Here is a 25677-nt window from a genome sequence, read left to right on the forward strand (position 1 = left end):
TATTTAGAGATGTATGGAATAGCACTATTTTAATAAAATAATCATTTTTAGCCATTCATATCAGTTTCTATCAAGCCAGTTACTTAAAAGAACACAAAATTGACTGACTTAGGTTACATTCATTGTCTTTGTTGTACTCTTGTGAAAACAAGAATAACCAAAAGATAACAGTGGTTATCTAGCTAATTGGTAGTTCATCTTTTGCTTAATTCACTAATAACTCTTAGAGTTGTTTGTAACCATCGCTAAAAAAGATCCTCTGACAGTGTCTTTAGAAAATAGATAATATGTTCTGAACTTCATTTATGTTTACCTGGAAAATGAAATTGTTCTTAATGGTGACAAAAATTGATTCCTGGGATATGAAAAAAATTCTGCTCTTTAAGTAGCCATCCAGAAGGAACTGCTAGGCTAAAGCCAGTCTATCTAGTCTTTATTTTTAAAAGATAGATATGCATACAGTCTAATAGATATTCCTTGTATATGTGTTATCAAAATTTCATGGAAAAAGAAGGTGATTAGATTTATTTTTAAAAGCCTAAAGGGATTCACTAGAGGTACAGTGATGAGAAAAGAGTGCAACACTGGACTAGACTGTTCATGGATTTCTCTGTCTTTACAAATGGCTATTTCTGTATTATACAATGAGTAACGAGTTCCCTGAAATCTTAAGAGGCATTAATTTATGTGTTTTCAGCACTTGTTCCTTTTTTGAAATAACTGAATCTCTCTTTCAGGGTTAATTTGTTCTTAGGTACTGTGACACAAATAATGCTTAGTTTAATAAGAGTTTATTCTAATTCAAAAATCTGTCAAATTTTTATGTAGTAAGGAATTGAACTTTGGATGAAATTGACCTTTGGTTTTCTCGTTAACTATATCAATGGTTATATCTCTTTAAAAAAATGTAAGTCAAATGAACTCTGAGGTGAAGTTTTTTTAGGGTAATTTAATGTTGGTATCTGATAGAGATAAAGTCAGTGATCTGCGTTATTAATAGGAACTATAAATTATCATGTTGATGATGCAAAGTATCATTTATATATATAAAAACTTAGTTAAAATTAGTAAAGCATTGAGGACCAGAATGGATATGTAGTGTTTATATTAGGGCCCATGATAATTAGGTTTGTTGTTATATAGATTTTGACCATGTATCAAAAAACAGATCTAAAACAATACAAATTTAATGTGACAGACATACCAAAATATAAACATAGTATAATTGTTATAATTAATCATTTATTCCATTAAACATGGACGTATTATATGCTGTAGTTATGTTGAATGCTTACAGGTGAAAGTGTTAAAAAATATATTCCTAAGAAATTCGTAGTATGCTGAAGGCATAAAAGGATTCTGTTATTGTTCCAACATTCACATTTCATAATGGCATTGCTGGGAGGATGTTTTAAATAGACTCATTTTGTAGAGCAGGGACAATAAAAATAAAACAACAAAAATTGTTTAATACCTCATTCTTTCAGGGGGTTAGCTTTTGCAAACAAATACAAATAGTCTGTTTTATTTACTGGTTTCTTTTGTCATGTTGCAGCATTAAAACTAGGTCCTGAATCATTCAAGTTTGATGGTGCCGTGGAAGCTGTAGCTGTCCGGCAGGCTGAGAAATATTACATCCTCCGTCCAGAAGTAATTGAAACCTATTGGTACCTGTGGCGATTCACTCATGATCCAAGATACAGGCAGTGGGGATGGGAAGCAGCCCTGGTAAATAAGCCAATATGTCTTTTTATCTGCAGGAATATTAAATCAAGCCCTCCCATAATGCCATGTATCTTCATCCATGTTCCTTCACTTTGAAGGAACAGTTTTCATTTCTCTGATGAAGAAACTATTACTCAGTTTAAGTTTTTTGAACAGTAAAAATGAACCTTGGAATCCTGTTTGGTTCTCCATTTAGAAATACTTTCTAGTACTATTCCCTCTCTCTTACTGAATAGCTATAGTTTCTTAAAAGGCAATTTTTAGTGCAGTTATACAAATAAGTAGTTTGCTTTTCTATACATATTTTTATTTATTTAGCAGTATTGGAGATTGAACCTAGAGTCTTAGGGCAGGAGCTGTATGCCCAGCCCTTTTCAGATTTTGAAACAGGATTTCATAGAGTTACTAAATTGCCCAGTATGGGCTTTCAACTTGAGATCCTCCTGCCTTCCCTTCCCAAAGAGCTAGGATTATAGGCATGCACCCTTATGCCTTGCTTCTAAACTATTTTCTTAACCCCTAACTATTGGAGAAAAAAATTACCCTGGGTAGGTGCCCTGTGTTCACTCACCTTGTAAGAAGAATCAGAAAACTGTGAAACTGTTCTGGAATGAAAGACAAAATGTACACACATTTGGAATTAGGGATTTTTTAAGGGTTAGTAAGTAATGGAAGCTAGCTGTTTAGGAATTCCTTGGCTGTCAGCTCTTGGAGAGGAAAAAAACTATTAGTATTTTGTGAAAATATAGCTTATTCCTGGGGAGTATTTTACTTTCTCAGATTTCCTAGTTAGGGTAAATTGTACTAATTATGAATATTCATATTCAAAGTGCTTAATTTATGCTTTCAGTTTAGATACAGTGATTAAAGATATCACCGGCATGGGGCTGGGGATTTAGCTCAGCGGCAAAGCGCCTGCCTGGCAAGTGCAAGGTCGTGAGTTCGGTTCCCGGTACCGGAGAAAAAAACCAAAAAAAAAAAAAGATATCACCGGCAAAATAAATTGTCCAGATAAGAATGTACAAAAGTATGTTTTAGGGCAGCATATATACCAGTTTATATAAAGGAAATGTTTCACAGTGGCAAAGTTGCATCCATTACAGGACAGCCTTATATATCAAGTCAAGGGTATTTATTTTACTTAGCTGTTCAGAAATGAAACAGCATAGACATGTACATGCACACTATGCTTCACCAATACACACTCCTCAGAAACTTGTATCAGTTATTACCTGTTACGGTTTGTGTCTGGATGACCCCCAAAGCCTCAGGTACTTTTAGATGGGGCTTTTGGGGGATAGCTGATTCTAGAGTTTGTGACTGATTTGAAGTGCAATACTGAGATTAAGCATGCTGGGATTAAGGGTGAGTGATTGCTGGATCAGTCCACTAATTGGATTGGCATCGCCTTAGTCCCAGTAGGCTGAATATGATAAAATGGGCAGGAAGAGACTTGTTTCCCCCTTTTATGTTGCTTTTGCTGTCTTCTGCTACCATGAATTGTTGCCCCTCTGCCATGTGCCAGCCTGCTGTGGAGCCAGCCAGTGTGGACTGAAACATTTACAAACTAGCTAAATAAACCTGTCCCTCTTTTGCATTGGGTGTCGGGTATTTTGTCCCAGCCACGAGAGAAAGATAACTAAAATGTTGCCTACTTTCCTGTAGAAAGTGATGATAGACTTTATATCAAAGCTCTTCAGATCTTTTCTTTTTCTCCTTTCCATTTCCTTCCTTACTTTGAGAATCTGTTACAGAAATGCTAAAAGTTTTTCAAAGGGGAAGGAACTACTGAAGGCTTTGTTCAGTGGGAAAAGGATCTATTTATAGTATACAAATTGGTGAGTTTTGGAGATTACCTCAATAAGCTAGGAGTAATGTGATATCTTTAACACTTGCATGTCCTTTGTCATTCAGACCTTAACTCTTATGGACTTGAACTACAGGAGAGTAGTAATAGAAGCAAGGTGGTTACACAGAATAGGAACAGATACAGTGATTTTTGATGCTGTTTTTCCTTGGTCCCTTGAGGTTAAAGTTGAGAAAACAGCTGCTAGTGAAATTATGCAGCAAGATTCTGCTGCAGTTAAAAAGACAGCCAAACTGTTGCCATAGTGGTGTGGGAATAAGAAACATGCATGCAGGTGTTGTTATCAGTGGGCTACTAATATTTACATAAACTAAGTAATATTTTGTGTAAGAGAAATAGATATATAATGGAATCTTCTAATGAGTCTGTTTGACTTGAATGTCCTGATATTTAATGGTTTTCATTTAAAGGAATGAGGGATATACATTTGAATCTCATAGGATAGGAATTATTGAAGGTAATAGATGCACATTTTATCATTGAAAAACATTATAGGACAATTAATGTTTTTCTTACTTTTTTTCTGCTACATACTTTCTCCTAAAATATGCCCCTACTCTTACCTGTTAAGAACAGGTTTGATAAATGCAAACTGTAGCCCCTCTTGGTCTAAATGTTACGGATAGGAGTTGGAAAATTGGCTTTACAGACTGTGTAGACACACACAGACTCAAAGTATAAGCTGACAAGAATAGGTACAGAAGTAATTACGTTCTAAATTTAAGTTTGGAAAGTATGACATGCGAGACCTTGTGTCATAAGTATAATTTGTTTGGGTGTCACCATTGGCCTCTGTTGGGTTTGAAGAAAGTAAAGGGAAGCAAGGGTAAAACAGTTGTGATATATCATCTCTTCTGTAGCCTTAGCTATGGCATTTACATATGCAGACTTCCAAAATTGAGTGTACTAAGCATAGAATCTTGTCCTTAAGACATGATCAAAATGACTTGAAGATTGATTGTCTCTATGCTACATTCTCTGTTCTGATAGTTCATGTGGTGGTGAAGACATCATTAAGAACAGCAGGTAAAAAATTTTGCATTCACAATATATTGAATATTGTCTTGGTTACTTTTCTCTCACAAAATACCCGACACCCAAAGTTAAGAAAGGAAAGGTTTATTTAGCTCACAGTTTGTGGAGGTTTCAGTCCATAATTAGCTGGCTCCAAGGCAGGGGTGGCACATGGCAGAGGGGCAATACTTCAGGGCAGCAAAATACAAAAGGCTGGAGACCAAGCCTCTTTTCCTTCCTTATATTGTATCCTGGCTTCTCTGTGCTTTCCTCTTGCACAGGATGAGGATGTTTACACAGTGAAGGCCCCCTGCTGATTTGCTTAGTTAAACTTCTCAACTTCTTAAGTTGATACAGTGTATCAACCATTACAACCATGTTGAGATGCGTATTTTTGATAAGAATGCTTTAGAACCTAGCTATAAAATCAAGTTTGATTGAACACATATCAGTGTTAATTAGATTTTCATTAGAAAAGACAATCAGAAGAGAAAAGTAAGAAACAAGAAACCATGGCAGAATGATTAGTTAAATAAGCATCCTTTTCTTGGGCCATGTCTCAGGGTTAGGGAGAATAGAGAAAGAATTACAAATGTCTTTAACTTTTCATGAATGGTTTAATTTTAATGGTAAGCAAAATATTTGGTTTCTTTGAGTTTGAAATAGGGTGTGAATAGATTGCATTTGTTTCAGTATGTTTTATTTAGCATATCCAAAGATAAAACAGGAAATATAAATTAAAATTTTTTAACTCCCATTCAAGCAGTAGAGCACAGCAGTTCATAATGTGGAACAAATTACCCTGCTCAATTTTCCATCTGAGAAGTGGTTATTAACCTCATAGAATTGCTGTAAAATGTAGATTTTAGTTCACATAAGCTCTTAAAATAGCTTTCAGCACAGTAAATGTATCAGAATTGTTAACTCTTACATTGTAATTATGTAGCAGGTAGGTAGATGGGCTCTTCCTGATGCTTGGTATCACCTATAGTCCCTGGCTCATAGGATTATGGCAGTACAATATCTGCCATAGAGTATGTTTACGGTAAATATTATCTCTTACTACTGCAACTGCAGAGAGCTCCTAAGTAATGTTTTTTGGAATGCTGTAGATTATTATTTGTCCTTGGAAAGGATAAAATTAAAATCAGATTTTTAACTCAAGCAGATCTCTGTCTTGACTTGTGAGGATTACTAAGGTTTTATTATACCTGAGAGGTACCTAGTTCAGAAAGAATGATCTAAATTAGACACATATCATAGAAAGATGAGTTTTATTAGGAAGAAAAACACCAACATAAGTTCATTTTTCAGTGAGAGTACTGATATTCCTCATGTAACAACCTCCCTGTTTAACAACTGTTCAGACTTATGACCTACCACTCAGATTTTCAAGCTTTTTTTTGTACCATTCTACACATATTGTTTATAAAGCCTCAGTGTCTTTTTTTGTACAGTATATCTTGTTTACACAGTACTGTAATGTTTGCGGCTTGTACTATAGTTTTATGTTTTGTTATACATTATAGTACTGCATGTAAGAGTAACAAAAGCAAAGTCATCACATTTAGTTTCCTTTGACCATCTTTGTTCTGTATATTGTACATACTATAGACAATTCCTCATTTAGTGACCAGTTAATTTAATGATGTAGTCATAGGACTGAAGCTTGGTCTTTAAATGAGGAATGTCTGTATTTTCTTTGATACTATATTATCCTTAAGAATAACTACTATATTATTCTTCAGTCAAGTTTTCATACAAATTACTATGAACTTTTGATTGTGATTCTTGTCCTTCAAAACTCGAAATCCATAGAATTGATTGTTTTGTCTGTTCTCTTTTATAGGCTATTGAAAAGTATTGCCGAGTCAGTGGTGGGTTTTCTGGGGTCAAAGATGTATATTCCGCTACTCCTACACACGATGATGTACAGCAGAGCTTCTTTCTTGCTGAAACATTAAAGTAAGTTTTGAAATTTAAAGTTTTAAAGAAAACTTTAAATTTTTTTTAGCTGTGTATCGTGGCACATGCTTGCAATCTTGGCACTCTGGAGGCTCAGGCAGGAAGTTCGTGTAAGTTTGAGGTCAGGCTGGGTGACACAGTGAGTTCAAGGCCAGCTTGGACTACATAACGAAACCCTGTCTCAAAAAAAAAAGATATTAAGGTTAAATTTATTTTTAAAATAGTGCATAAAAATTTAATAGGGATATAAGTGTTTTAATATGTGTATACAATTGTGTAATTTTATCAGGATAAACATCAGTCTCTTCACGCACTTACCCATTCTTTATGGTCACATACTTCAGTAGTCTTTCTGTTGCCTTTTTAAAATATATAGTAAATAACGGTTATCTGTAATTACCATGCTGTACAGTAGTACAGCAAAACTTCTGTCTCCTAACTATAATTTAGTACCCATTGATCAACTACCCTGTGTCCTCGCTGCACTCTCCTCAGCCTCTTGTAACCATGCTACTCTCAGCTTCTGTGCCATCACCGTTCGTAGATTCCATGCGTAACTGAAATCATACCAGGTTTTGAGCATAAGCCCCAAATGGTCTTTTCTCTTGTTTTTGCTGTTTAACGTATTGATTAATCTTCAGTTGCATCCATGTTTTTGCCAATGACAGGATGTTTTTTAACAACTAAGTAGAATTCCATTTTATATATGTACCACATATTACTTATTTATAAAAATACTTTCATTTTAGGTTGATTTTTGTGTCTGATTTCTAGATGATGAATTGTAACTATAGGATATGTTACACTAAATTTTATTACAAATACCATTTTATATAATTGGATCTGTAAATCTTCAACTGCATCTCAGAAAGAATGACTTAGACTATAAGGTAGTTTGTCAAAGAAGTGCTTACTACTTTCAAATTATTTTGTTCTTCAGTGTTTTAGAATCGCCTGGAAGGCTCCTAGAAACACAGACAGCTCTTGTATAGTTTTGCTAGTTGTGGGTGAAACCTGGGAATCTGCATTGCTGACAGGCTACCTGATGACACTGAGGTGCTACCCTGGGACCATACCTGAGCTTTCTTTAGCTAACTAAATCTGTTAGGAATAATCATGAGTTTTGGTGGTACTGAATGATACATGACCATGGCTAGCCCACTTTCCATAGAAGTTTCCTCATAGCATGTAAAGGAAATGATAGAAAATCAGAAAGACAATTTAAGGCTTATTCTCAAAACCCCAAATAGAGGTCTCTGTAATCTAGCCTGGAAGAAGATGGAAACCTTAATTATATATGTCTGGTTTCCTATAGATTTACAAAGTATCTCTTCAGACCAGCCTGTAAATTTTATATTTCTCTTTCCTGTATATCTATGCATTGATGACTCACAAGCACTTCATTTGTTCAACAAATGTTCATTGCCAAGTACTGTACAAGTCACTTGGAGTTGTATCAGTAGACAAAAAAGACAAAAATTCTTGCCTTCCTTAATTTTATATTCTAATATAGTTTTCATTCTGTTATGTTACAGTTGAAATGTACATATTTCAAACTAAATTTATATCCTAAATACTGTATTATTCCAATTTTTCTTTTATTATTGCTGGTAGTTTTTTTTTTTTTATCTCTTTAGCTTATATGTTTAAGAATTATTGCTAGCCGGGTGTGGTGGCACACGCCTGTAATTCCAGCACTTGGGAGGCTGAGGCAGGAGGATCATTGCAAGTTCAAGACCAGCCTGGGCTACAAAGTGAGCTCAAGGCCAGCCTGAACTGCATAGTAAGACTCTGTCTCCAAAAGACAAAATAAATAAATAAAGAATTGCTGCTAAAACAACTCTCTTCATAAATCAGTAAGTCTCTATTGTTCTTGCTTGTTGTTCTTTCATTTTGTCCCCTCTTTTCTATATCTACAGGTAACCTTAATTCAGGTTTGCTGCTGAGATGTTTTAGAACATCTTCCCTGGTACTGAGTTTCTTACTCCTGGGTATTTCTTATGATTTATCCTGTGATTAGGCTAAAGCCCTATAAGATAGTCGTAAGAGTACTAGACTAGAAGACAAAGTTATAGGAGCTTTAGTTATTCACTTGCTACATTCTAGTTGAATGTACATGTAAAATAAATATCTTTGCTTTTAGTGTACACATCTATAGTCTGTGAGATATGACCCAAAATAGTATCTTTAAGATGAGGAAAACTATAAGATAGTAGAACAAAAATTTGTGTATTCTTCAGCTAGGTTTGTCTGTGTTTTGCTGTTTTTTTTTCCATTGTTGGGGTTACAGCCACCCAGGGCCTCACACATTCTAGGCAGGCACTCTGCCGCTCAGCTCCAGCCCTTGGCCACATTTCTAAACTCCCTCTCCATACATACACATATATTCATCTACCTCTGCAAGTACATATGCATATAATTTTCCTATTTTTACACATAATTATTTTCTAGACAATTTGAAAGTTAGTTGCTGTACCGAAATCATGATATTTTAACAGTAGCCTTCAAGTAAATGGCATTATCCTATATATTCATAATGTGGTTGTTACAGTTGAGAACTTTAACACTCATACAGTACTGTTATATAATACATGTAGCACATTCTCAAATGTCTTCAGTTGTTCCAGTAATGTACTTTATAATTTTTTAACCTCAATCTAGAATCTCATACAGGATCATTTATTGCATTTAATTGTCATGTCTCTTTAGTCTCTTTTAATGTAGAACAAAAGTAAATATATTAAAAGTATTCAGACTAGTTGTTTGAATATTTAGATTTTTCTGATTGTTTTCTATAGATATTTAGGTTAGATATTTTTGGCATGAATACATAAATAATGTGTACTTACATAGATATATATGCTTATAATTACATCCTGTGATGTGCTGTATGCTAATACTTCAGCCTTTTATTGGTAATTTTAAGTTTGATTCTAGGTAAATTCAATTAAAAGGTCATGTAAGCGATATTCTAACATTAATAAGCTATCTGTGGAGTGATGACTTGAGTGGGGACTGTATAAATATCCTTATTTCAATAGTCTTTCACCCAAGATTGTTAGATCTTTTGCCTTAAGTCCAATATTGCTATATTAGTAGTAAGGCAGCCCTAAGAATTGATTTCCATCATTCATGTGCCATTTTCCTGCCTAGAAGCTACAATTCTTCAGTAATCTTTTTAGGTTTATTTCTCTTATTTTGTAGATTCTATACATAAGCCAACCTAATCCACATTCAGATGCTCACTTAAGTAATGTACCTGAAATCCCAGCACTCAGGAGGCTGAGGCAGGAGGATCCACAAGTTTAAGGCCAGCCTGGGCTACACAGCAAGACCTTGTCTCAAAAAAAAGAAGAAATGCCTTTACCCTTTCTATCAATTAATGCCTCTCATGTAAAGTCAGTTCAAATCTCACCTTTTACAGACTGGCTTTTATAATTAATTTGTAAATGCCTCATTAGTAAAGACTGAGCACTTTAGCATATGACATAGACCTAGGAAAAGATGATATGCTGCCTCATCCCTTTTCAGCATCTATGTGGACTGTCATTTGGGTACTTTCTCTGCCAAATTCAGGCAGAATCTTCGCTAACACAGCAGTAGTCTAGATCACCAGTCATTTTTATTTGCTCTCAGTGAAACATACACGTTTGTCATTAAAAATGAAAAAGGCCAAATAGGAAGCATAAAAATAATGACTGGCTAAGAAAATTATTGTAGTTGAACACTATATTCATCACTACATTTCCTTGCAGCTAAAAGAAAAGGAAGTCACATGCAGTGTCATTCATCTTTGGGAGTCCGAAACACCTATTATTTTGAAAAGGGAGACAAAAGTTTTAAATTATAAGGTCCTTTAAATTGCATGACTCATTATTTAAAAATTTGAACTATTAAAGGACCCTTAGAAAACTAATCTTTTAAAATACTGATGATAGTTTTTATTGCTTAATATAAATATTTTCAATTGGTGATATTACGAAGGTAAAAAAATCATTTATATAATTTACTTCTATAAAATGATGGCCTAATATTAAATTCAATTGAATAAAGTCATTTCTGTGAAGATCTAAATTAATTTAGATGTAGGTCTATAATTTTCTTATTGTAACAGTACAGTTTAAGCCACGCCTTCTACCACCTGTAATCCCAGCATTCTGGGAGACTGAGGCAAGAAGATATTTTAAGGCTAGCATAGGTGAGTTAGGAACATAGTAAGAACCTGTCTTAAAAGAAAAATTAAAAGAATTTGGGATATAGCTCAATGCGGAGGCCCTGCAGTCATTCCTCAGTACTGCAAAAAATAAAAAATAGAGAGAAAGAAATTAAAACTTTATATAGGAATGCAAGTTAGTAGTACTCCATAAGTTTTTTGAAAATATTAGTTAATTTACTTAGGCTTTTGTTAGAAGCTAACTTTTAATTTGAGTATATATCCTATCATGTGATTGGAATTTGTTATGAATTAATTAAAAGATAGTAATTGATGTGTTTTAGTTACCAGAGGTGGCAACTGGTTAGTATAGCAGTGGCAAAATTAAATGAAAAATCTGTTCTTGACCTTTGAGAAACATTTGCTTTTTATGCTGTAGTAAGAGTTAGCCATTCTATTGACAATATCTATTCTTAAAAAGATAGTGGAGTATATACTGTTTCTTTTGTTTCCTTCCGTAGTCCCTAATTTATTAATTGTCTTTTTATTGGTTTTAGTGAAATAGCAGTGAATCAGAATCCCCCTTAAACTGACAGAAACCATGGAAGTGAAACTCCTGGGAGCAGTTCTCTAGTAATAGCCCTTGGGTTGTTTAATATCTCCTACTTAGATTCTCAGTAGTTGTATTCTTTTACATAAATCATTTCTCCTTCAAAAACTTTGAAAGAGTATATTATTTTATAGTACTGACCTAGGCTTTCATTGAATCTCAGCTCAGTGGATACCCATTAATTTGCAGGTCTGACGGAGAAAAGCGTGCATGGTGAGAATACATTTCAACTACATTTCTTGAGTTCATGTATATCAGGCATTAAATAGCAAAGAAAAATCAGAGGCAGATTGGAAACATCCTATTAAATTTATCATTAAAGGAAGGAAAGAGAAGTGGCATAAAATAAGACTTAAGTTTACCATCACAGTTTGCCTATTTTCACTAATGTGAAAGTGTCTGAGGCAGAAATTACATCAGTGTCTCAGTATATCTTGTTTGTATGTTTTATTTTCTCCCTGTGTCTTAAAATTCAAACTTTAAATATAATGGTATAATTCTGTAAAATGTAAATGTAAAAATATGTGAAGAATCTTAAATTCAGTCATGTGCTGCTAATGACAGGGATATATTTTGAGAAATGTGTTACGTGAACATCACAAAGAGTATGTAAACAAATCAAGGTAGTATAGCCTCCTCACACACTGGCTGTATGTTATAGATGCTTGCTTGTAGGCTGCACCCTGTTGAGCAGTCCGCTGTAATGAGTACTCTTAGGCCAGTGATTGTGAACCTTTTAGAGCTTTCAATGATATAAACTACCTGCTGTGGCACACTTGCCATAGGTTTGCCGCCACTGGTCTAGGCAATTGTAAAACAGTGGTATTTGTATATCTAAACATAGAGAAGGCACAGGAGAAATATGATATCAAAGATAGAAAATGGTAGAACTGTAGACAACAAGCAGAGGGGGGCAAGATTCTTTTTGTACCCTTGCTTGCGTGTCATATACTGCCGTGAAACTTTGCCCCTCTGCCGTGTGCCACCCTGCCTTGGACTCAGCTGATTATGGACTGCAACCTCTACAAAGTATGAGATGAATAAACCTTCCCCAATTAACTTTGGGTGTCCGGTACAGCACAGAGAGAAAAGTAACGAAGGCAGATGGCACAATACAGAAACCATAGGAGAAAAGAAAGAAAATTTAATTTCATTAAAAAAAAATAGAAAACATCTACCGAAAAAAGAAAAACATAAAGACAAATGGCGCACTGGGACATTGAGGAACCAATGGATTAATTTTAATAAAATTAAAAATCATTAAGGAAAAAATAGTGAATCTTAATTTCTTTAAATTAGGTAAAAATAATTCTGGGAAAGGAAATATCTATAAACATTCATGAAAGATAAATTATTGATCCACTTATGGAGAAAAAAAAGAAAAATATAAAACAACGATTAGATACCATGTTTTGCTATCAGAATTTTAAAATTTGTGTTTCGCTGTTAAGGATATAGGGATCTAGTCACTTTGAAATCTGAAGTGATAGTGTGTGTTGTTTGATGTGAAGGATGAAATTGTTGGGGACCTACTGAAATAACATAGTGTACATTCATTTTGCTCCCATAGTCCTGCTTCTGACACTTACCCTACAAGTACACGCCCCTAGTTAAGATAGAGAATGAAAAAGGATATGCCTCTCTTCAACACTGGTAACATGCTTTGCTTTTGTGCTGAGTAATTAAGATTCAGTGCTATATTTACCTTTTGGTCACATCTCTAGCATTGTCCAAATAAAATGTGTAAACATCTGCCTCCTCTATAATGCGTTTTAAGAAATCTTACTCTCCAATTATAATTTATTAAACCAGTTCTTGATGTATTTTTTAGAATTTTGGGAAAGTATATCCAAACATAAAAATACGTGTTTATACTGTATGTTATGTTTAGTAACCTTTTTTTATCCTTTAAAAAAGATCACATATACCTATTGTTCTGAAACTTGCATTTTGCATCTCATTCTGTACCTAGAAAATGTTTCCGTATTGACATTTATAAATCCAATAAGGAATAAATAGTGTTGCAGTGAATGTCCATACACACACACAGACACACACACACCCATCTATCTATCTATATATATTTATTCACTCATATATATATATCCATATCTGAATATACATATTGGTTTCTGCAATTAAAGTGGCTAGGTCGCAGAGCATATCTGTTTGAGTTATGGTAACTTTAAATAAAATTAACAGAGTTCTGACTCCTCATAAAACTTGTCACAGAAAGCTCTGGAAATTCAGGCAAGAAAAAATATCATTTAGGAAATTAATTAGAAATGATTAGAATCAAAGCGTATTCTGAAAACTATGGAAATATAGTTCTTGAGTGAGGTAAAATTTGGGTGGGCAGGTTTTTTTTAAAAGTCAGAAAGTACTATATGTTGAATTTTAAGTTAGTGAAAGTAACCTCAAGCAACTGAATACATTACTCAATATTTGTTTTCCTCTAGGTTCACACTGGTAAAAAGTTTAAAAAACAGGTTCTTAGGAAATTATTGGGGATAAAAGTTTTAGATCAGAGCTTTGTTTATCAATCTAAGTAAATGGTAATAAAAATATAGAAAAGGTGTAATATAATACGTGAAACAAGTAATCAAATAAATGCTTATTGTTACTACCTGATATGTGCCAGCTGCTGCTTGATACACTAGGGATGTTCCATTAATACAGTACAGTAATCCTGACGTCAAGGAATTTACATGCTAAGAAGCTTGTTCATACTTCCCAAACTTGTGATTGTCATGTTTTGAGAAACTACATGTGAAAGTATGCCCTATGTATGTCATCTGTTCCCTTTCCCTGCTTTGTTCCTCTTTATAACACTATCGCCACCTGACATAGAGAATGCCTGTGTGTGTGTGCGTGTGTGTGCGCGTAATCTGTCTCTGAAGTAGAGTGTAGGCTTCATAAGCTCAGGGACTCTTCATTTAAACTATTGTGATCTTCCTAGCACTTAGCCCTTGACATTCAACAAATACGTATTGAATTTGTTAAATAAGTTTTAGATAAGGGAAGAAAAGGTTGGCTATTTGCGTCTTTCTCAAATCACTGCTAAGTAGTAGGTTTTAGTTGTATAATTTTATTATTTGTAGGTATATTTTTAAGGCATTTCCTAATCATCCTATGTAAAATTTTATATTGCTGCATAACTACTTGTTATTTTCTCCTACTTTGCTTCATAGTAAATGCCTTATTCTTACGTGTCATATGATTTCCTTAAATTCATGAGTGCTTACAAGATTTTTGTATATTTTGATCATTGCATCCCCATCATCTGTAGTGGGGCTACACATGTATCAAATATGTACCAAAGAAAGGATTGAATTGTTTGATTCCAAATAAGACAGCTTAAAAATAGCATTTTAGAAGGCCATGCAAAAGTAGCAGTGGGAAGGAGAAGAGAAGAATAGACCTTCCTAATTTTCTAATGGGAGCTTAGGGGTTGATTTTAGAATTCATATAATGCTATGAGGTCAAGGAATTGATAAAGCAAGGAAAAGGGGCTTGAGACAAGGTGTGGAAACTGGAGGAGTCAGTATCATAGATGTGTTTTTAGTAGAGTCAGAGGTTTAGGTACCCATAGAGGAGAAAAACAAATGGTACAGCTAGCTCTTGTTAGAAATTGTATAAAGTGGGCAGACCTAGAGAAGTGGTTTTTTAGCTTGAGCATGCACCTAGAAGGATTCTTAGACTACAGATTTCTGGCTCCATCAATGGAATGTCTTATCAGTAAACCCAGAAGAGGGGTAAGAGCTTGCATTTCCTGCAGATTTCCAGATCTGCTCATGCTGATCCAAAGAGCAGACACTGGTAATTGCTGACCCCTCAGTCTTCGTAAGGGGAAGTCTTCATATGCAGAAGCCACATAGTGTCAGGATGTAACCACGATGACAAGGAAGCCAGCACACCATGAAGCCTGGCAGTAAACTGCTGCTTAACTGCTTGCTTTCTTCATGCAGTCTGGTCTCTTCACATTGGTAGAGGAGAGGACCAGAACCGGAGTATCTGCTTTCTTGTCCTTCTTAGGACCTGGCACATTACACAAATATTAGGCATGGGGTGGGGTGGAGGTCACACAGATGATGGATCTTAGTTACATTTAATTATAACCCATGTTTTTCAGTTTCAAAACTGCCTATTTTGAAATATCCTTGCCAGTTTCTTTGACTACACTAGAGGGAGCTACAACTCAAATTATACTATATAGCAATAACAAAAATGTTATTTTGTTTTTCCATTTTAGGTTACTACTTTTTTAAAAAATTAAGTTTTATTGAAATATTTTAAGTGTATAGTTCAGTGCGCTTTGTACATGCCTGAGCCCGGATAACTGCCTATCCCACTTAATAGTCATATGTTTTATAATGACATTTTGGTCAACAACAGACCACATACTCATCAGCGCTCCTGTAAAATTATGTCAGCTAGTGACACTGCAGCTGTCATGATTTGTCAGTATACTGTTTAGTAGGGTATTATTCCTCATTGCGGAAATAACCTAACAGTGCATGTCTCAGAACACATCCACGTTGTTAAGTGCTGTATAACTTTATACGGAACATTTCCTTCCTCATTTTGCAGTCACTTCTACCACATACCAGAACTCTCATTTGCCTCCTATCATGTAGGTAGTTTGTTCTCGAATTTCATATAGTTTGAATCACATAGTATATACATATTTTGTATCTGGCTTTTTCAGCATAGTATTTTTAGATTAATACATGTTGCATTTACCAGTAATTTATTGCTTTCTGTTGATGGGTAATATTCTGTTCTTGGTGTATATACATTTTGTTTACCCTTTCCTTTTGTTGTTGTTGTTTTTTATCATTTTGAGGCAGGGTTTCCCTTTGCAGTTCAGGCTGGCCTTGAATTCACTTTGTAACCCCGCTGGCCTGAAACTCACAGTGATCCTCCTGCCTCATCCTCCTGAGTGCTGGGATTACAGGCATGCACCGTTATGCTGGTTGTCCATTCATTTCTTTAAAGAGAAAAAACACAAAAATGATACAGAATTTCAAAACAAGGTGGTAGGAAATTAACAATGGTTATTATAATGCATATTGTCATCTTTAAAGTAGTTGCTCAGTGCCTTGGTTACTTTTCTCTTGTTGCTGGGACAAAATACCTGACACCCAAAATTAAGGAAGGAAAGGTTTATTTAGCTCACAGTTTGTGGAGGTTTCAGTCCATACTCGACTGACTCCAAGGCAGAGTGTCACATGGCAGAGAGCCACAGTTCATGGTGGGGGAAGACAGCAAAAGCAACAAGAGCAAAACGGAGGAGCAGTGGCAAGCAGCCTCCTTCCCTCCATTGCATTGTACGCAAACTACCTACCTCAGGGCTGGTGTAGCTCTCACAGGCATGATCCCAGCATTGGACCATGGATCAATCATAAACTCTAGAAGTCCACCCCATAACTTCACGAGGCTTTGGGGGGACATCCAGGCATAAACCATAACATTCCACTCCTGACCCCCCAAAGACTCATATACATCCCTTTATGCAAAAGACATTTTAGTTCATCTCTAAGTGTTGCCAAAGTCCTATCAGTTCAGCATCACTGAAAAGTCCAACTTCCAAGTCTCCTCCGAGATGTAAGGCAAACTCTTTAGTTACAAGCCCTGTACAAATGAAAAGTTACACACTTCCAACATTGAGTGACACAAGATAAACAATACCATTCCAAAAGTTACAAATGGAAATATAAAGGAATGGGAACAAAGCAAGTCCAAAATCCAGCAGGGCAAGCATTAAGTGCTACAGTTCCATGTCTAGCATGTGAAGCAATCTGTGGCATATTGTGAGCTCCAAAGGGCTTCTATGACTCCATCCCTATGGCACTTGTGGTTGTAGCTTCTAGGGCTTCTCTCTTAGGCCCGTTTTGCTCCCTCCTTAGGCTACCTACATTCCTATCTTTTCCAACATTCTGAGGTCTCCACTGTACTTTAGGCTTGTCGCTCATAGCTTCACACACTGCCATCTCGGGCACACTGCCTGGCCTCGCCAGCCTTCTGAAATCTAGGTGAAAGCCTTCTTAACCTCAAGAACTCTTGCATTCTGCATGTGCCTAAAACCAGCGCCACATGGATGATGCCAAGGTCTGCTGCCACCTGGAGCAGTAGCCAAGCTTTCTCCTCTCTTGGTCATAGGGTTAAGTGCCTAGATCTCTGGGCACTCTGAATGGAATTCTGGAACCTGGTGTGGCCGCCACTGCAATTCTGGAACGTGGCGCTCTGCTGCTTTCTCCTCAAAGCAAAGTCTTTCACCTTTGCAGTTTTGAGACTGCAAAGGTTGGAGACTTGCTGCTTTTTTGTGATGCCCTCAGGCTATCTTTTCTATTCTCCTGTTCCTCCTCAGCAGTCAAGATCCCCTCAACCTTATCTTTGTAATCCACAGCTTTATTGAAGCTTCCTTTCTGGCCAAACTCACAACATTTTAAATCACCTTGCTGGGCTCTTTGCTCTTGGTTCTCAACATAAATCTGGCTGAAATTCCCCAACAATAGCCATGCCACTACCTCAACATTCAACTGCCTTAAAATCTCTTTTGCGAGATTAGTTATCCACTGCCCTTAATCTCAGTCTCAGGAAAAGTCTTTGGACAGGAGCAAAATGCAGACAAACTTCCTGCCAAACCATAACATACATCATATGGAGTCTAGCACCTAGTGCAGTCCTTCCCAGCAGAAACCTGTACCTGGTCTTTGTGGGCAGGATTTCTGTCAGCCTCCTGGTCTTCTGAGCTCTGACCAGAATCTCCCATACAGAACAGCCAAAGGCGTTCCAGTTCTATGCTTTCAGGGGACATCTCCCAACTTTTCCAAACACTTTCCTCAAGCCATTTCCAAGGCAGTAAAGAGGTACAGCAATCATGAAAAAAGACTGAAAGGATGCTAAATTATATATAAGATATTCATTGAAAGAGTAAAATAGAAAGTCATTTTTTAGGGTTTTTTTGCTTTTTTAAAGTTAATTTATAGTACATTTGCTTTTTTATTTTATAGAAAGAATAGAACAATATTTCATAACAAAATAGTAGAATGACAATAGTTAATACACTGTATATTATTGTCTTTAAAGTAGTTACTCAGAGTATAAGTTATGGGCCTAAAAAATCCTCCAGTTGACGTTAGCACAAACTTTCCTTTTCAATGAACTAAGAGAAACTAATAGTATAACTAACTTGCATTTTTTTTTTCCTTTTCCCTTCCTTCCTTTCTCTTTCCCCCATCCTAGTTCCTTTTTCCTTTTGAACAATTTCTTCCCATTTCACAATATCTGTTGTACATTTTAGACTTCATTTACTCTTTTTAGTTTTTCACAACAGGGAGACAATATGAAGTTTACACATGTGAGTCTGGTTTATTTCACTTATGAGCATGGTCTCTAGTTGTATCCATTTACCTATAAAAGTCTCAAGGAAGAGTTCCTTTTTCCCCACAGCCCTGCCAGCATTTGTTATTGGTTGATTTCTTGATGATGACCATTCTTTCTAGGGTGAGGTAGAATCTCAATGTTGTTTTAATTTGCATCTCTTAAATGACCAATGACATTGAACATTTTTTCATATATTTATTTGCCATTTGTATTTCTTCACCATCTCAGATGCCCATTTTTATATTGGGTCTTTGAATTTTGGGGGCCTGATTTTTAAAAATTCCTTGTATCTTCTAGATAGAAGTCCTTTGTCCAAGGGACAGTTGGCTAAATTTTTTTCCCAATTCATAGGTTTTCTTTTTACTCGGTTGGTGATTTTTTTTGATGTGCAGAACTTTTCAATAAGGTGAGACCCCAGTTGTTGATTCTTTGAAGTATTTCCTGTGCAATTTGGTTTTTGTTCGTGAACTCTCTGCCTAACCCTATGTCTTCAAGGATTCTACATACTTTCTCCTCAAGTAGATTTAGGGTTTCTGTTTTAATATTTAGATCTCTGATCCATTTTGACTTTAGTGTATGGTGATAGACATGGGGTCTAGTTTTAGTGTTTGACATGTCAAAAGCCAGTTTTTCCAGCACCATTTAAAGAGGCTGTCTTTTTTCTAGTGAATATGTTTGGCTCTTTTGCCAGAGATGAGGTGACTGTGTTTGTAGTTGTATCTGCATCTTGTAATCTGTTCCACTGATCCTCAGGTCTGTTTTTTTGCCAGTGCCATGCTGATTTTTATCACAGTAGCTTTGTAGTATAATTTCAGGTCAGGGGTTGCGATGCTCCCTACCTTGCCTTTGTTGCCAGAATTGCTCTTGCTATTCTAGGTCTCTTCTGATTCCAAATAAATTTTAGGAAATACAGTAGAGGCATTGCGTCAGAACCTAGCCTACTGCCCAAGGAGATGGAACTGTGAGTGTGGAGAAACTGTGATAGCTAGACTTTGAAGGACAGTACCAGAGAAGAGTGTGCTGTACCGAGAAAAAAATACATGGGACCCCCTTGAGTATTCAGCAACATACCATTCATCCTGTGCTGAGCTGAGAACAGAGAAAGGAACAGTTTCTTTCACTTATATAGGGCCAAGAACAAAGCCTATTGCCAGCAACTGGCTGGAAGCAAATCTTAATTTGTGGGGTACTGAGTGGAATACTCTGGAAAGCGCTTCCTCAGTAGTGAGGAATAATCTACTGCTTTGGGTCTACATACCAAAGTCATAAAAAGCAAGACCTGAAAGGATCAGACTTTTCAAGTAAGCCAACAACATCTCTAAACAAAACTGAAGATTTACAGGATTATAAAAATATGCCCCATCCTACATGGGAAAGTACACAATGTCAGGCATCCAGCCAAAGGTTACTGTGTATGCAAAGAGGCAGAAAAACGAGTTACAAAAGAAACTTAAAATGGATATTTTAACTATTCTGTTTACATAAATGGTTATATCTACTATATATTCAGAAAGTTATGTAATAATATAGATGTAAAAATTCAAGTCAGACTTCTTGAAATAAAGTGAGTTGGAAGAATATCGTGCATATTAGACATTGCAGAAGTAAAAATTAGTGAACTTAGTGACATGGCATTAGAAACTGTCCCCTCAAAATTAAAAACATTAAGAATGAGAAGAGCATCAGTGGGTTGTATAACAACTTCAACAGCCTTACAGCATTTGAAATTGGAGTCCTCGAAGGCTTGGACAGAAAGGCTCAGAATGTGGCTCAGTGGTACAGCACCTGCCTAGCATGTGTGAGGCCTTAGGTTTGATTCCCAGTACTAGAGGGAATAAAGGCCAAACTTGATATAATCTATGTACTCACAGTTTCAAGAAGCTTTAAGTCCAAGCAGAAGAAACATGAAGAAAACTTCATCAAGGCACATTGTAATCACGTTGTGAAAAAATAGTGATAAAGAAAAATCTTGAAAGTAAAAATACAAGTTAGGTAAAAGGGAGCAAATGGGAGAATGACAGCAAGGAAATTAACAACTCTGGAACTTAAAACTTCTTATGATACATGAAATTGATGGGTTTAAAGTAATTTTACAGGAGATCTTTGGGTCATGGCAGTTCAGGAATCTGGTTTAAATTCTAAATTTTTGTTTAAAAACAAAAATTTGCTACCTAGGACTGACTGAGAATTTTAGTATATTTTCTGTTAGGATAAAATGTAAAGACTAAGTCTGTATCCTCTATGAGGTGAAACTATTTCGAAAAAAAAAATTGTAAGCATAAAAAAGCAAAGTCAATAAAATGGTACAGAAACAAATTTTAAAATAATGGTAGAAATCTCATTGGAAATAGAACTAGTATTTCTCATGAACACAGACATAAACAAGATTTTGGCATGTCAAATTTAACAACATATTAAATACATAATATATCATGGTGAAGTGAGTTTATCCAAGGTATGGACGGTTGGTTTAACGTTTGAAAATCAATAAAATAACTGAAAAACAAAAATCCTGTGACTGCTTCATTAAACACACAAAATCTCACATCTATTTCAGGTCAAAATTCTCAGCAAACAAAAGGAAATTTCTCACCTTAATAAAGAGCATTTATGAAAAGCTTACAGCTAATATTGTACTAAAAAACTAAATATGTTTCAAAATTCCCCATAAGATCTGGGAAAAGACAGGGTATCTATTCTCTTCACTTCTTTTTAACATTGTACTGGAGATTCTAGTCTGTACAGTCAGACAAGACAAAATGAAGACACTCAAACCTGAAAGGAAAAAGTAAAACTGTCCTTTTTTCAGAGCATGTAATATTCCATATAGAAAATCCTATGAAATTTACCAGAAAGTTACCAGAATTAGTAAGTGAATTGAGCAAACTTGCAGATATGGGATCGATGTGTTAGTTAGTTGTATACAAGCAGTGCACAATAAGAAATTGAAACCAAGAAAAAGTACTATTTATAATAGCATAAGGATAGGATATTTAGAGGTAAATCATGATAAAACATGAAAGACTTGTGCACTGAAAACTAATCATTGCTGAAAGAAGATCTAAGTAAATTTTTATGGTTCTGAAGACTTGATGTTGTTAATTCTCAAATTAATTCATAGATGCTTTTCAATTCTAATCAAAATTCCACCTTTTTTTTTTTTTGGTAGAAATCAACAAACTGTTTCTAAATTTCTTAGAATTATGAAAAAGGACCTAAAATTATGTAAACAAGCTTGAAAAAGAGCAAAGTTGAAAGCCTAATAGTACCTGACTTTTCAAGACTTATTATAAAGCTGTGGTAATCAAGAGTGTGATGCTGATATATTCATTGACATCCATGGAACAGAGTAGAGTTCACAGGATGGCAGTTGAGGACCCCATACACTGTGGACAGCTTTTTGATAGAGGTAAAAAGGCAATGTAGTGAGAAAGGATACATTTTATAATGAAAGGTGCAGGAACAATTTCTCTATTTGTATAAAAAAATCAAAATGTGGGAGAGCACTAAATTTAAAGTCTACAGTAACACAATGTTTAGACAGAAACATGAGAAAATCTTGTGACCTTAGGCTAGACTCTTTTTTTTTTTTTTTTTTTTTTTACGTACAACACCAAAAACAAAATCCATAAAATCCAATTTACTAATTGGTCTCAAAATTAAAGTTGTCTGCTCTTAGAAAGACATTAAGAGAATGAAAAGACCGTGAAATCTAATTAAAAGCTGGATGAAAATTTAAGTAGACATTGCACCAAATAAAGATGACAGAAATGACATGAAAATGTGCTCAGCCTTTGCCACTGTCTTCACATGCCCTCTTCCCTTTGTGTCTCTGGGTCCAGTCTCCCTTTTCATTCTCTCAAATGCATCAGTTGTTGCTTTTAGTAATGAAATTAGAGTGAGCCTGGCTTTTTTTTTTTTTTTTTTTTAGCACATACTTAACAAAGAGTCAGAACATTGCCTTAAAATGTGCCCTGAATACAAGGCATTCCTTGAGCTTGTGCTTTTGGTCTCCACATGATAAGCAAAACATGAAATTCATGGCTATGTCTAACTAAATCTGTTAGTTCCATCTTCTCTGCTTCTAGCCTCGTAAGTAAATCAGTGAAGCAGACCTTCACGTCTAGGTTCAAGGAGTGAGACAGAAAGCTGTGTTACTCTCTATTGCAGCTTTACCAGTCATAAAGTTGATATGCAGTCCCCATTTACCTCAGTGTCACACGTTTGTACCCTCATCTACAATTATAGCAGTAAGATATTATACTAAAAATGAAAAAATTATTCATGGAGGGCTTATAAGACCTAGCTAGTTATTGCAAAGATCAAGCATTAGAAGTTTCCTGTGTCCATAATATTGGCTAGTGGGGTTGTTCGTTTTTCTGTTTTTTAATGTGGTGCTGCAGTTGAAGCCAAGGCTTCAATGTTAGCCAAAGTGATCTACTACTGAGCTACATTCCCATCCCCGGATTCTAGTTTTTACATTCACTTTGATGACACCCTAATAGGTTTCAGATTGTTAGGTTTCCAGATATTATAGGTAAGAATTGTTGACACATTTTTAATTTCCAAGTTTGGAAAGCCATAGTTACTATTGGCTTGTAGTGCTCCTGAAGAAGCCGTGATCCTTATCTTTATATCCACAGCCATGTTACCTATTAAGAATAATTATTAAGCCTCCTGTAATTTCATAATATTTCTGAAATCTACTTAACAATTTCTCATACGAAGAACTGTAGACACTACAACTGCTAACATAATAGGAGTGCTGGTGTGTAAACACCCTTTCTATAGCCAGACAACATACTTCACTTATTTCCCTCAACATTTATTGCTAAGTGTGAATTAATTTCTTGTTCTACTATGAGCTCTGTAAATTGCCAACACGTGATTGATGATATGTGTGATTTTTAAAACAGTATCTTTGAAAAATTATGTAGTGGTTGGTTTTTGCCATCTGACAGCATTGTTGTTTTGTTCTTCATAAATAGTTTCTTTAAAAACTTTTATTTCAGGAGGTCTAGACATGCATCTTACTGGGTTTTCTTGTGCTCTGGCCTGGAACACATTGTTTTTGTGTTTTAGATCATTTGAAAGACTTAAGGTTTATTTCTGTGATGTGTTTTTCATCAGGCTGCTCAAAATAGGTCATTGCTTTCTCTCTGCATTCATATGAGCTCATATAATCTTTTTGAATTCTAACTGAAGCTCATTTCTCCCCTTATTATTTTCAGATACTTGTACCTGCTGTTCTCCGGTGATGACCTTTTACCTTTAGACCACTGGGTGTTTAACACAGAGGCTCACCCTCTGCCTGTATTACATTTAGCCAACACCACACTTTCAGGTAATCCTGCTGTTCGATGAAAGCAGCTCTAGAAGGACCATTCTTACCTGTGTTTTGTTTACATGGACTACTACAGAAACTAGTCTGGAGAGGAGTCTTTGAAAACCTGGACCTCTAAGTCAACATGACAGGGTGAAACTCTTCCTCTCAAGACTTTCCAACATGTAAATATACCAACTTTGAAATTATTCCATTTTATACCTGACCAAAACATGTTCTGGTACATATAGGACAGAGACCTGATGTACTTTGATTTGTAATGAGATGGTCACTTGAGAAACAATGCCCATTACTTCTATATTATTAGAGCAAGCCAAGAACATAGAACACCCTCCAGGAGTTAGAGATGGCCTTTGGAACGAATTACATATTATTTGTTTTCCTCCCACGGTGGAGCAGCTTTCAAATCAAATATTTACATGTTGTTTATCCCTTTTTTCTCCATTTTAATAATGGAATAAGCTAAGATATACAAGAGCAAAAGAAGAGCGTAACTGTATCAGTAAAAAGAAGACTCAAAAAGGAACAGAAGTACCGAACCCTGTCTGAATTTCCATGTTCCCCATTGGATGACTGGACTGGCGACCATTTCAGTCCCAATCTATTTCATTGAAATTTCTTGGTTGAATTTAATTCACTGGGGGCATGATCTCACAAAGAATACTCTTAAAGTCTTTCTGTCCACATGGTACCATTGAAACTGCTATTTATCATCACCAGTGCTTAGGAGCCTAATAGGTTTGGGATTTTGTGCATGTAATTCAGTATGGTGTAGGTAGCATGATGAAAAGTGGGGAAAATGCCATTTTGTTGCCTTGAAACTCGTTCTTTCTTAGTAAAATCCTTGGTTTTGTTGGTAAGAGATTATTTTCCTAATCTAACAAGTCTATTAAGTAAATTTTATTTCATTAAAAAGTTGAGTCATTCAACGTACAACTTTGACTTGACCAAATTTACTATTCTGTTATGCAACTTTGAATTTGCAATGGTAAATTGAATTACTTTCATAATTTATTAAAGCAAAAACAAAATAGTGAAACTTCCTTAAACATTTTATCTGGAATCTTATCGGATGAATGAGCTATTCACAAGTATGTTTTTTTAGTTTATCTAAAAATATTTATAGAAATGCAAAGAATTAGGCAGAATAGCTTCAAAATAATTTTCAGTGATAATTGTAATTAATTTATTACCCTAAAATTAGAATTTATCTAAAGTACTTTCTCCTACCCTCAGTAGGTTTAGCTTTGATACTTCTTTTTAAAGATATTACTATTTATTGTTTTGGCTGGAAGATCTTAAATTTTATCAAGAACTACAATGTAAGGTAAATAGTAATGCTTATAAATTTTCTGTTCCTTCAATTTCTGCGACAGTGCAGGTACTTTTTTCTCTTTTCATTTAAAACAGACCTCTTCCATTGATATTAATAAGAGTTGAAAAAATATAGTTAAATATTTACTCTAAATTTGAATATTTCATGAAACAAATTTGTACAAGAAGTTTACTTTGGAATGCTAAAGGCTTATTTATTTATTTGGTAGTTTTTAATCCTCTGTTAGCATGTAGTAGATTTAAATTGGGAAAGAATTTAACAAATTAAACATTTT

The 25677-nt window shown here is 35.2% G+C and overlaps 1 protein-coding gene across 1 annotated transcript in view; it reads left to right on the forward strand.

Moving 5' to 3' along the window:
- Man1a2 (mannosidase, alpha, class 1A, member 2) overlaps window positions 1-25106 on the forward strand; it is a gene marked incomplete at its 5' end in the record, with an annotated part of 151089 nt that extends 125983 nt beyond the window's left edge. Inside the window, 3 exon segments of the mRNA XM_005389057.2 lie at window positions 1556-1728; window positions 6456-6571; window positions 23955-25106. Of these exon segments, the coding sequence (XP_005389114.1) occupies window positions 1556-1728; window positions 6456-6571; window positions 23955-24087 (422 nt within the window). The 3' untranslated portion in view covers window positions 24088-25106.
- Window positions 25107-25677: the final 571 nt, after the last annotated feature.

The sequence above is a fragment of the Chinchilla lanigera genome, unplaced genomic scaffold (assembly GCF_000276665.1).
Source record: "Chinchilla lanigera isolate Chin_1 unplaced genomic scaffold, ChiLan1.0 scaffold00034, whole genome shotgun sequence".
Classification (NCBI taxonomy): Eukaryota; Metazoa; Chordata; class Mammalia; order Rodentia; family Chinchillidae; genus Chinchilla; species Chinchilla lanigera.